The 13,785-nt window shown below is 38.2% G+C and overlaps 1 protein-coding gene across 1 annotated transcript in view; it reads right to left on the reverse strand.

Moving 5' to 3' along the window:
- The window catches only part of Fat1 (FAT atypical cadherin 1), a 112,213-nt gene that overhangs the window by 11,677 nt on the left and 86,751 nt on the right, over window positions 1-13,785 (reverse strand). Inside the window, exons 11-23 of the mRNA XM_013025924.1 lie at window positions 13,441-13,637; window positions 9,511-9,664; window positions 8,625-8,858; window positions 7,742-8,131; window positions 6,496-6,710; window positions 6,058-6,195; window positions 4,703-4,846; window positions 3,945-4,142; window positions 2,790-3,594; window positions 2,532-2,663; window positions 2,193-2,350; window positions 1,064-1,526; window positions 11-164 (exon numbers count right to left, since the gene is read on the reverse strand). Of these exons, the coding sequence (XP_012881378.1) occupies window positions 11-164; window positions 1,064-1,526; window positions 2,193-2,350; window positions 2,532-2,663; window positions 2,790-3,594; window positions 3,945-4,142; window positions 4,703-4,846; window positions 6,058-6,195; window positions 6,496-6,710; window positions 7,742-8,131; window positions 8,625-8,858; window positions 9,511-9,664; window positions 13,441-13,637 (3,382 nt within the window). The remainder of the gene's footprint in view (window positions 1-10; window positions 165-1,063; window positions 1,527-2,192; window positions 2,351-2,531; window positions 2,664-2,789; window positions 3,595-3,944; window positions 4,143-4,702; window positions 4,847-6,057; window positions 6,196-6,495; window positions 6,711-7,741; window positions 8,132-8,624; window positions 8,859-9,510; window positions 9,665-13,440; window positions 13,638-13,785) is intronic.

Here is a 13,785-nt window from a genome sequence, read left to right on the forward strand (position 1 = left end):
CTCCACATACCTCTGTCCAGTATATAGTCCTCTACACTGGCAGACGAAGTCTCCGTTGTCTACCACACAGGTGCCGCCATAGAGGCAGGGGTTGGAAGAACAGGGGTTGACGCTCACCTCACAGTATGTCCCTATGTACAGGGCACTGCACTTGCAGTAATAACCTACACATGAGCAAAAGAGAACAGTGTCTAATCCCAAAGAGTCATATATTACCTTTATGTTGAAGAGAAAACCGAGTCTTCTGAATCTCACTTAATTAAAATATTATTTTATAAGTTTACTCTACCATCCACATCAAGTTCTATTTATTAAGCATATGATGGCTGTCATTTTCCCTATGTTTTATCACTTCTAAATGATCTGACAAGAATTAAGGATATAGAAATACCCAAGAATCCTAGAATGCTAAGGGTGTCACAACTGACAGATCTGGAAATACTTCAGCAGGGGTTCAAGGCCTAGAAAATCTCTATGGCTAACAAGACTCTAGCAGACCCTCTGTGCAGAGCCATCAGATAAAGGACAATACCAAGAACTGAGCAGAAAGAAGTGAAGCTATTTCTAAGTTCCTAAGTTAATGTCTACAGAATTGGAAGATACATTTCGAGTTAGCTATGCTTGGCCTGTAACTATTGGCACAGGGCAAGGCATGTATAAAATGCAGTTCTGCTCAAAATATTACTGCAGATCAGTAGTCAGAGAAACTGTTCTCTTGTATCTAGCTCCTGGGAACAATTCTAAACCCAGCTCTGCTCTGCTGTGTTCTAACATATACTGCTCAATCTGGACGGCACTGTCTGTATTGTCTACACTATCTGACTACATATACATATACATATATATGTGGGGATGAACAGGGAGATTACGGTTACATAAGTAATGATTACATTTCATTTTGAAATTTACAACCTGGGGGAGGAGGGAGGGTAAAGTGGGAGAAAATGAGGGAGGGGTGACAATATTAATTGAATAAAAGGAGATTAAACAAAAATATGTGGGAACTTTCCCTTAAATGTATACATGTGCAACCTTTTGAAGACTAGAATGTTACCAGGCCTACCTCCCGTAGGTGATGGATTGCAAATGCCTCCATTCTGACAGGGGTTGCTTGAGCAGTCTTCCGTAGCTGTTAGCAAGCAGCCAGGAGATATATCCACCGACTCTTCCATGTGTGCATAGCTTCTTGGCTTGCTATTTAAAGGCAGCTCCTGTCCATTCAAATAAATGGAGTCCATACAGCCCCTGAAACCATTACCAACTTGCGGGCTTCTTCCATGCCTTGTTCCTTGTTGACGGATGTGCCCCCCAAAGAACACATAGTTATCCAGGTTCAGGGTTTTTAGAGTCCCTGGGGCTGTGCCTGATGCAGTGTGGACTTGGTCTAGAACCAATCTAGCATAGTTTCCATTCACTTCAAGAGCCACTGTGTGCCACTGCCCATCATTGACTTGGATGCTTTGAACAGAAACAATGCCAGGGCCACTTCCACAGTCAAATTTGTACTGCAGTCTTCCATTATGAATCTATAAGGAAAAACAAAACAAAACACAATGCTTTTCTAGAACTAATTCTGGTCTCTGACAAAGAATCTATAAGAGGTGTGTCTGGCAAATGAAAGTAAATTCAAATGACAAATGCACATCAAACTGGGTCATGAGAATGACCTCTATATATTCATTTTCACAAATGTTACATATTAAAATATTAAATATATTAAATATTAAAAGCAGTAAAAGTCAAAATTCAGTAAGTGGGCATAATACCCATCATTTTAAATATATGTAGGATACTTCTTCTGTAAATTTAAAATATTAGTAAAATGGAAAAACTAGAGATTATAAATGCTTATAAAACACTGAAATGAATGTCTGTACAAAGCAAAAGAATCTTTCATCCCACAAAGTATATCAAAGAATTCTTTGAAATGTGCAACTTATCTGTCCATCTTGCTTTACTCACCTTTTCAAATTGACAATCAGAATGTAAAATGGAATTGATAGTTTTCTAAGTTTGCTCCAACCATAGGTGCTAATTGCTTATGCCTGTAATTCTAGCTACCCAATCACAATTCAAAGCCAGTGTGGGCAGCAAAGTCCACGAGATTCTTATTGTCAATTAACCACTGAAAAGCTGGAGGTGTGAATCAAGTGATAGGGCATCAACCTTCGGCAAAAATGCCAAATACATACCTCCAAGATACTGTAGTCGGTTCCCCGAGCATACATTACAACTGCATGGGTTGAATAGGTTCTCAGCCTCATTGTCAATTTCATCTCTAACTTGTTTTCATTTTCCATCAGTCGGTATTTCACAAAGCTGTTTCCAGTAAATGTTATAGATGAACTCCCTGTGAATCACAAAGAGGAAAACTTAGTTGCTACTGTCAGTGTCTATTCATCTCTATGTTTGACTCATTGTAATACATGCGTTTTACATTATCTTTTGATTCCAGTGAAGAAAAAAAATACGTAAGAAATTTGGACAGTGATTCTTTAAAATAAAATTGTGCTTTGTCACTGCACTCTTACCTGGGCACTGTGCCAGTCTGCCGCCAGGACACACACAGGTGTACGCCTCTTCTCTGGGGTCAGCAATGCATTCAGAGCCTGCAGGGCATGGGTTCCCATCACACCCATGGTGGACAGGTGGGCATTTTCCCTCTTTTTTTTAAAATAAGAGGGGACAGAGAAACAGGAACATTTTAAAAAAGGAAAGATCTCTACAGAGATTAAAATCCAAGTAAAATACTCCTTTCACCCTCATTTTAATATATTCATGTATAGTACCTGTGCAGAGACACACAGCTGTCCTGTGGTGGCGGGGAGTCACAAAACTCAGCCTGGCTGTGCTGTGCGTCGACATAACGTTTTCATCCACTGATACCTTTTCATCACAGAACCTCCATGGGCAATCCAGTCCCGCACAGAGCTTGTGAAATACATCCAGTATCCTAACCCCTATGATTTCCTCAATATCAGTCACAGAAGAATTAATCTTGTGTAGGAGTTGTTTTGTGGAAAGCTGGGCGCTGCTACCTGATTTCTCTACAAAAAGTAAGACATCCAGATGTGGATGAGGTTCAGAGGGCTGCAAACTCACGATCTGTACATCAGTCCTCCTCACACCCAGGATGTTCCGTAGAGCTCGCTGGAAGTTGCGCCAGTAGTCACCAACAAACTCCTCTGGTGTGAGATTGGCAAAGCGAATAGCGATGGTGTGGTTCAGCATGTCCTGTGTTATCTGTCTGACATGCACTGTGATGTCTGCCATGGTGGTGAACTTCCCATCGGTTACACTGACGTTAAGAAGGTACTGCCCTAAGTCTAGCTTTTTGTGTGCGATCAGCTTACCCCCGGTGCTGGAAACAGAGAACAGGTTGTCCATCTGGGGATCAAGACTATAGGTTAAGGTGTCATACACATCTTGGTCTGTTGCATGGATCTTCCCAATGACACCACCTGAGTATTCCTCTCCAGAAGCAGTAATAAAAATCTCTAGTGGCAAAATCGCAGGAGGATGGACGCTTTCCTCAATGACTCTAATGTCAACATGTGCCAGAGATGACAGTGGAGGTTTTCCATTATCTGTCACCTATGAGAAGAGTCAGCATTGTCTTTGTTAATAAAACATGTTCATTTTGTTCAGGTTATACAAACTTACCAACTGTTAAATACTCTTTTCTCCATATGGGAGGCCTAATATGAAGGAAGAAAACAAATAACCCTCATAGACCTTTTACTAATTCATACCAAAGCTCATCTCATCACTCTTACAAGTAATGTCACAAATGTCTCAGCAAGGTGACAAAATGAAGGTGTGCAAATACAGAGGCCATACCTACATACATTTCCATTTGTTCCAAAAATGTAAGGTAACTATAAAAAGCTAAAAAGCTCTTCTCTGTGGGTCTACAACAAAATGGTAAAGTAAGCCATTGCTACCTTAACATGCAGAAAGTAATGATCCTTAGTTTTCCTCTTGATGGCAGCTGCTGTGTGGAGGACTCCTTGCTGGTTCACTTCAAAGGCTTGGTCTTCATTCCCACTCACAATGGTAAAGAAAAAGGGTGGACCGTTGTGAGAAGAATCTCTGTCAGTCACCACTAGCTGCAGCACACTGAAACCCACTGGCTTGTTTTCCTGCACCGAAATTTAAAAACCAGAGCAAAAAAAAAGAAAATCTTTCAAAACAATCAAGTCAATACGTTTTGGGGCACATGGGATCTTTTATAATATAAAATATACAAGCACAGCTTTCTTGCTGATTTACGTGCAAGGAAGAGGAGGAAGTATGGTGGAGGGACATGGAAGGTGGTGGGGAGAGGGTGGGAGGAAGGGAGCTGGGGCAGGGAATGTATTTGAGAGGAAAGGATGGGAAGGGTGGAGAAGGAGCAGACTCAGAAGCCTAGGGGTAAAGAGGTAGAAAAAAAATGGGGGTTATGGTAGAAATGGGGAAAGAAAAAGGGCAAGGGAATCAACAGCAGAAGGGATGATTATGCGAACAAAAAGAGGAGAGCGAATGATGGCAACAACTCAAAAATGTTCATCTTTCAGCATAAGTAGAGACTCCTCTAATTTTATTTTTCCTATTTTTCTGAAACATAGTCTTCTGAAGGGAAAGGTATTTCGAACGAGCTACTAAGTTCAATGACAGCTCATTTCAAGAATGCTTCATGAAGCCTTTACCACACCACGCTCACCTGGATGATTACACTATAGTTTCCCTTGGAGAAGATGGGAGGATTATCATTGACATCAGACACATCGATGTTCACGGTGGTTGTGTTGACTCTGGGAGGACTGCCATTATCAGAAGCTTGAACTGTGAGTGTGTAACCTGAAATCTTTTCAGGGAGAAGACAGAGAATGCATTATTATTTTCATAGAACCAATGAACCAGGATTAACTGTCAAGACTTACTGAACTCTGTCAAGATAATTCTCTACACTGCAAACGAGTGCAGTGCAAGTAATATGTACTTTTTCAACAGAAAAAGTTACCCAAATGATCAGATTCTCCACTGTTTCTCCAAAAGATCTTATTAAAGTGTTTTATTGCTAAAAAAAACCCAAAACCTTGCAGTTCTTTTATAGAACTAATACAGACAAATAATACAAATGGGTAGGAAAAAGTGTTAACATAACTCAAATGCCACTGCTTCAGTAATAACACAGAAGGCAGCCTTCCCTAGGGGCCAAATCTTGCTATTAGTCAGAAATACACAGCCATGAGCTGTCTCTCACCTTTGAGTGCTGACTCATTTCCAATACCTGAGGCCATGCCAGATCACTCTCTTCCTCAATTTCACACATGGATTGTGCTTAGCTCTCTAAATCCCTCAAGATAATTTCTGTGACCTCCTACAAGAGGAATCCAGCTTTTTTCTTAGGATTCCTGTTAAGCTCTTTCTTCCAAAGTAAGTGGTGAAAGCAGCCAGAAATCTAACTCCCTCAGTAATATTCTGCAGAACATTAGTTCTGCAAGAATGCTCCACTCAACTAAAAAAGGGGCTGCCAGAGCAAATTAGCTAGAAGAAAACCACTGGCTAATTCCTCTATCTCACAGTGGAAACAAGTATATTAAAGGACCTGGGTTTAGTTTTTATTTTTATTTTTTAAATAACTATGTGTTATGGTACATGCCTATAATCCCAAAACTAAGTAGGTTGAGGGATGAGACTCTCAAGTTGAAGACCCGTTTAGACTTTACAGTAAGAGTCTGTTTTAAACAAACAAGGAAAACAAACCAAACCAAACAAACAAACAAAAAACCTAATTTAAAAAACAATCCAAATTTTCCCATGCCTAACCATCATGCTTCCTAAACTCTTGGAAAACTCCTCTTCAAAAATCATAGGTCAGGAAAAACAAAACAAAAAGCCCTGAGAATCAAATTGCATTTTAAATATTTACATCCTTGCTTATCAGTTCCTGAGAAGAAGGCTAGTTCTGTTTGTTTTGGTATTTTACGTTCTGCCCAGCAGATATGAACACAAGGTATTTGTGTTTATTGATTGGTAATTTGTATACAACTTAAACCAAAGTCTTTCACTTACAGTTTCCCGGTCAAGAGATTTGGTAACTTTCACTTCTCCCCTGACAGGGTCAATTGTAAAAGGGCTTCCTTGGTTGCCATCTATGATGGAGTAGTGGATGTGGCTGTTTGAGGGTCCATCAGCATCATCAGCCACAACCTAGAAAACATCACTCTGTTTAGGAGAGAGCTAAAGAAAGAACAACTGTCTATAAAAGGGGCCATATAACAAAGCTAAGGACACCACTCTAATAGCCTAACAAAAAACTTTTGTTCTGCGGTGCTAGCGATTGCACTCATAGCCTCCTGTATGGTAGGTAAGTACTCTAACATAAGCTACATACCGACATCTTAGGTAGCTCTAACAATATTTTCAAATAGAGCTACTATGAAACTGGACTGACTTTACTAACAGTTACGATAAAAGTCTAGAAGAAAGCAGTAGAGGGAAATGATTCACCGTAATGACAGACTGCTCAAGAACAGCATCTTCACTGATGACCGTCGTGTAGGTGTCTTGGCTGAACACCGGGGTGTTGTCGTTGATGTCGGTGACATTAATGTTCACAGTTGCCAGATCGCTTAGTGAAGGCGTGCCTCCATCTGTGGCTTGTATGGTCAGGTAGTACTCATGGGAGCTTTCATAATCCAGATTCTCAATGATAAATATGGCACCTGCAGATAGCACCAAAATTACTTCCAGGACATTATAATTCCATGACCTTCTCTTATTTTCATTTAACAGATAACATTGTTTCCATTACACCAAGGTTTACCATTTATGTGTTTTCTGATTTCCAAGTCTATCAAATAATCAATTATGAAGTTACCAACCTCTAGATCTTTCATTTCTCTTAATTATTTTTCTGATACTGTGATATTTAAGCTGCTTTCCATTCAATGCAACTCATAATAAACACAATAAAAATTTTAAAACATTCGATGCTGTGCTTTTCTATTTCCTTATTGTTTTGAATCATTAAAAATTGCTTTTGGAGTTCTAAAAGTAACCATTTTATGATAGGGACTAAAAATACATTTTGAAACAGCATTATCACACACCTATTTATCACAAATGGCCACACACAAGTAAGTAGTTTGAAAGGGCAATGTCTTACAATGCTCTAAGACTTAATAGCTATTCTAGACCACTGGCTGATAAGGCCCCATGCAGTGTGTATGCAACAGGAGTCAAGAAGTGTCTCTGACTTTAGACCTTGCTGGTGGTGTTGTTGAGTGATTCAAACTACTTCAATGATTATGTGTCACCTGCTCAGTAAGGAAGACAGCACAATGAATATCAGATGCTTACTATAGAAACTAAGAGCTCAGAAGTTCAAAAGATGTTTCCACTTGGGAGGCTATTTCACATGCCTTTGACAGTGGGGATAAAAGAAGTAGCTACTCAAGGTCATCTATTATCAGGCATTCTTATCTCTACTAATGTGTGACACTTACATCATCTCTAAACTATTAGAATGTGATAATTCAGCTTTCTATTTTAAGATAATGTGCTTTGTAGTTTATAATGGATATGTCAGAAAACTATTTTACTAAGTAGAACCAACCCCATTTGGAAACAACAGAAAAAGAACATGGGTTTTATCTTTCAAGATTTCCACTTATTACTTTGCTTCGGGTAAGGTGCCAAACCAACTTTGCTGTTTGGGTGGAGGAAGGCTCCTATTATTTACATTGTAGGTTACCTGTTTTAGAATCAATGCTGAATTTTCCATGCTCATTTCCACTTATTATTGAGTAGGTGATTTCCGCATTTGCTTCAATGTCTCGACTTGCTGCATACACTTGCAGGACTTCTGTCCCAATGAGAATGTCCTCAGACACAGTGGCACCATACTCACGGTATTCAAACACAGGTGGATTGTCGTTTATATCCAAAACTGACACAATAACAGTGCCAGTAGCCGTCAACCTTCTTGGCAAACCTTGGTCTACAGCTTTCAAAATAATGGTGTACACTGCCTGTACTTCTCTATCCAAAGGCCTTTCTAATTGAATAATTCCAGATAACTCGTTAATGGAGAACTGCTCATCAGCAGAGTCAATCAGTGAGTAGGAAATCTTCCGATTCAAGCCTGTTGTGACATGAAAACGTGTCAGAGGATTTCATAGAAGGAAATATAAATAGTGTGTCACATGCTTTAAAAAGAAACAAGCTAATAGATTTGTTGATTTAAAATAGACATGTCACAGATAACAAATTAGCTCCATAAAAGTTTTTGAAAAATTTGTAAAACAATAACAATACAGTATTTCTGTTAAGATCCTGTGGTACACAGCTCCTTTGACACTAATAATTTCTTCACAAAATAACACTTCAGTGATCCAATGAGACATGAAAACCAGTTAATGGAACTACTCACTAGAATTTCTGCAATACTGCAGAGACATTATAGCAGTAATTTCACTGCATGTCAATTTGAGACTTCAAATATGCATTTTAAAATTAAGTTATTCTGAGGGTTTCATTCTACGACAAAGGACAAGCTAGTACAGATGCATGAGATGAGGTAACAGGCTGTACTGGGCATACCGTATGAAGACACAACGTTTGCTAGAGGTACGTACCTGTGTCTGCATCCGTGGCCTGCACTCTGGTCAACAGTGTCCCTGGCTCGGTGTTTTCAAACACGGTAATGGTGTATGGATCAGCAGTGAATTCAGGGGCATTATCATTCACATCTTCTAACATGAGCACAATATTAGCTTGACAGAATCTCCCACCTCCATCTGTGGCCTTCACGAGGAGATGATAAACTGCTTGTTCCTCACGATCAAGGGGGGCTAATGTTTTCAGTTCACCTAAACACAAGTGGAAGTAAATGGATTAATTTGACATTGGTGCGTCTTCTCTTTTTTTCCCTCTTATGATGACAAAATCTGAATAGAAGACTTCATAAAGAACAATTTTTCAGGGACCGCTCATGAACCTAGCAAATTGCAAGTTCTAGCTCTTTCCATCACAAGGACTTGAGAACAAGAGCCTTTTATATGACAATGTTGGCAAGTTAAAATGGCTATTGGAATATCCCCAAGTTAAAAAATACAGTAAGGATAAGGAAAATACCACAAATCATTTTAATTATGAAAAACACTGACACACAGACTTAAGATCACAAATTAAAGAAACTATATAAATAAAATACACACTATGTAAATAAACAGGCAGATAATTTGAGACCTACTTGATTCTTCTTAGTGAAATAGTTCAACAACCTAATTTCAATCATTCCTTAAGTGATACCGTTGCTGCTTAGTTTTTAATGTCATCCCAAATTTTATACATTAAATTGCTGTGTAGACTTCTAAATGATGTTAATTCTACAGCATCAATCCCACAGCATTTGAAAAGAACAAAATTTAACTTCCTAATTTTGTATGTAAACTAAAATCACTCATACAACATGATTCTGTTGGAAATGCATAATTATATTTGTCCTGGTTCTATCATTACCTGTGTCTGGATTTAGTTTGAATTTTTCTGCGCCAGAACCAAATAATGTGTAAGTAATTTCAGCATTGGAACGGATATCTGCATCTGTAGCAGAGACCTGCATAATCAATTTCCCAGGAAGGGCGTCTTCAGGAATGGTGTCTGAATATAAAGTCTGCAAAGATTTTAAACAATATTGTTAGAATAAAAACATTTGCAGTCAGCACTGACTGCCAGGGGAATAGCGAAAATCATTTCATTTGGCCCCAGAAAATGTAGGAAATGACTAAAGTTAATATTCAAGGAGCTTTTAAAATCTTAAAAAAATTCATGTTAAATGAGAATCCAGGACATAGTTAACTTTATGGCCCTGACTCAGACCTGATAGTAGACCAACAGAATACTAAGAATTTTATGTTGTACAGTCAGTTTCATACTGAATTCTTAGGACAAAATACAAGTAGTCATCCATATTCACCTAAAATTCAGTGAATAAACACTTTTTATATCTGCTTATTTTCAAGTACTGAAATATGTGTGTATGTGTGTATATACCATTTTTTTAAATATTTGAGAGAGGAGTGACCCCTGTGTGATTGGAAAAAACAGATTCTTCAAAGCCACGAAAAGGACAGGTAATGGACAGACAATTCTATTATCCTATCTGATCCTTTCGTCCCTTTTAACCTTCAAACATAATAGTTTATTAAAGAATCCATAACATAAATGAATACAAAAACATCAGTGGAAGGTTTTGTTGAATTCACTTTCTTTAGCTGAGCTCAAGTATATGGGTATTTTATGATTTAGGAAAAATGATACTTTGGAATATTGATAATTAAAAGTCTAGGGCCTTAATTTGATTATTTCCTAAGATGTTAGTTATTTAGTTTCCTTTTTTTAGAGAAGAAAGGACTATTTTATTAATTATAATTCCTAATTTTTAATATATAATTTTTATTGTGAAGATACTGTACAGAGGGGTCACAGTTATATGAGTAAGGTAATAAGTACATTTCCTATGGAGCATTGTTACTCCCATCCCTTCCCTCCCCACCTCCCCAACTCTTCCCCCCCAACCCCCCCTTGCTCCCCCCTACCCCAAAGTTGTAAAGTTCGTTTTCAACATTGTGTCTTGTACATCTCATTGTTACAATGGGTCAACCTGTATCCTTATTTCAGCATTTTGTTATTATCCTTCCCCTCCCCAAATTAGAAAAATGTATGTACAAGATGCAGGGCACGGGCATCTTCCCCCATGGTTCATGTTTAGTTTCTAAAAGAGAAGACGCAGACATAGTCCCTCCTCCTCTACCAAACATTATCACCAGAAAGTAAAAATATGGATTGGAATGAATGTCTCATCTCTCGGGAGTTTCTCTTACCCTCAAGGTGAATTGTTAAGTGTCCATTTGCCTGAGTACAGCTCTGATACTTTTCCCAGCTATAACACATCTCATACTTGAGGGGTATCCAACATTCTTCAGGTGCTCTGTCCTTTCTTTTTCAAAACCACTATCCTCTCTACCACTTTTCTTGAGTCTATCATATATTTCTTCCTTTTTCTAGTCTTTGTCTTCTGGGTTGGCACATAGTAGGATCTGTGGTCAGATGTCCATCCACATAATGATCCTTAGGCCTCCATATCCAAATCAGGCACAGAATTCAAATGATCGGATTTACTTCTTGACCATCTTTTAGCAACTGCATACCTCTGCTTGTCATCCACTTCTTAATTCTCTTTCTCACCCCCAGGGACATAGCACTGGTATCACTGTCTTCCTTCCATCTCTGCTTCCTTCTCCCTTCATAAATACCCCTTTCTTCATTTTCTTCTTTTCTGTTTATCTTCCCAAATTAATTCAATTATCAGCTATCTCCACAGCAAATACCAAGTTTACAGAGCTATTCCCAATCTTATTATCTAATGATATGACCCATTAACTTAAACTTAACAAATCTGAACTGGAAAACTCAACTTGCTTTCCCTAAAACCCAGGTTTACTTCTGACACATTTCAGGCCTGAGTTCACACTTGTGTCATGTTGCCACATCCATTCTCCTACGTAATACATCAAGGAAAATGTGCCTACATTTTCTTTTCTATTTTTTTTCTAAATAGCTTTAAGTAGTTGTACAAAGGTGTTGCCATTCAACAAAGCAGTTTATGAATACAGTGAATCTTGTTCAATATCACCCCTTTCAACATTCTTACCCACCCAGCCCAACCTATTCTTTCCCTCACTTCCCTTAACTTTAGGTTAAATAGTTAGATTTTTTTTTTTTTTTTGCTTTTTAACAAAGCAGTGTATGTGTACAGTGCTTCATGATCTGTTATCACTTAAATATCTTCATTCCCCCCCCCTTCCACCTTGGACCCACCTGTTCCTTTATATGTCTCATTTCTATGGCATATACAGTGAATTCTTGCCTGCAAGAATGTCCCCTACTTAATGCTTCTCCCCTTCTCTCCTAAACCTCACCTTACTTTCTAGCAAGTACCCATTTTCTGGTACTTACTTTGTTGTGCTTTGATTTAAGTCTTTTTACACAATGACACTATTTGCCCTTTCCATAGCATCTATTACACTACAATTAATTCATCTGAAATCCCTTGCTTAAGCACCCAGTGTGTTTACTCGTAGATTTATAGGCACATTCTGGCTATTACAAATCAGGGAAACCATGCAACCTAAGTTTATCTGGGTCTGGTTTACTTCACTTAATATAATTTTTTCCAAGTCTTTCTATTATAAACATGTTCGTGGAATCATTATTTACCATAGGCAAAATAGAGAATCAGCCCAGATGCGCTTCAATGGATGATCAAGAAAATGTGGTATGTATACACAATGGAATTTTACTCATCTATCAGAAAAAATGATATGATACCATTTGCAAGGAAATGGGAAAGACTTGAAAAAACTTTACTATGCCCACATTTTTTTTTTATTGTAAAGGTGATATACAGAACTAGAGCAAATAATGTCAAGCAAGGTAAGCCAAAATCAAAACAACATTGCGATACCGCTACATTTTCTTATTTGGCATCTTTACAACTGTCACTCCTCCACCACATCTGCTTATTCTATTGTCTCTTTGTTCTCATTCTTTTTATCTAGGTAGCTGTCACCATCCTACCAAACTGAATTTCTTTAGGAACTATTGGCTCACTACACATGTATCTTTCAGGTATAATAGATTAAAGGGTACCTCCCTATTTTCTGGAACAGAGTTCAAATTCTCTGGAATAACCACATCCTTTTATATTCTTCTTTGCCTCACTACTTCTTTCCCACAATTCCACATTTGGGGTCAATGGAATCGCTATTCCCATAATTTCCTTTACTTCTACTCCTAATCATGGAAGCACGACTTCTGTGAAGCGGAGCTCACTGCCTCTGCAGTGTTTCCTCATCCCCAGCTCCAGTGCTCGATCCTGACTCTTATGTCCCATCTTAACCCTGAATATTCTTCTCTCATCAAATGGTGAGCCCCAAGAGCACAGGAGCCTTCTGGTAAGTTCTTTGCTTCTTTGGTATGCAGAAAAGCAAACACCCCATTGTGGTCTGTTACAGCAAAGCAGAGCTTCATAGGAAGAACCGCATGCCAGATGTTTCCCCAAAGTAACTCTATCCTCGTTTTATGAGAATCCCTTCATGGAAAGTTTACAAAGGTAAGACAACATTGTCATCCTGTCCATAATGTACAATTTAGATTAAAACTAAATGTTTTAAAGTCCGAACTGTAAATTAGAAAGTTTTTACCTACTTTGCATCCTGCAAAATGGTTGATTTCCCAAGTCTTGACCTTATTTAACACTCCCCTCTGCTTAAATATTAAATGATAATATAAAATGCATCTGAGTTATACCACCACCGAATAATAGTCTCACAGTAAAAATTAAGGATACTTTCGGTTCATAATAAACTTAAGGAGAATGTGGCCTACCTTTTCACAAACTGGACTGTTGTCATTTGCATCAAGAACTTTCACTTCAACTATGGCTTTAGAAGAGAAGGTCCCGTCAGTTGCTGTGATTGTCAGAAGGTAGTTGTCCTTTTGTTCCCTGTCTAGGGGTTTCTTTACATAGACTTTCCATTCATTCTGTATATTTTCAACAGCAAATTGTCCCAAAGTATCGCCTCCTATGAAATCAATGGAGGAAGATGACAAATTTGTTGAACTCAAAGGGTAATTAATGGCAAAAATAAACTGCAAGAAAGATACATGGTGTTGCAATTAAAAATTTAAGAATTTATAAATAAGCAAAATTCATATATATTAGGCTTTCTC

Source organism: Dipodomys ordii, unplaced genomic scaffold (genome assembly GCF_000151885.1).
Source record: "Dipodomys ordii isolate 6190 unplaced genomic scaffold, Dord_2.0 Scaffold4, whole genome shotgun sequence".
NCBI lineage: Eukaryota > Metazoa > Chordata > Mammalia > Rodentia > Heteromyidae > Dipodomys > Dipodomys ordii.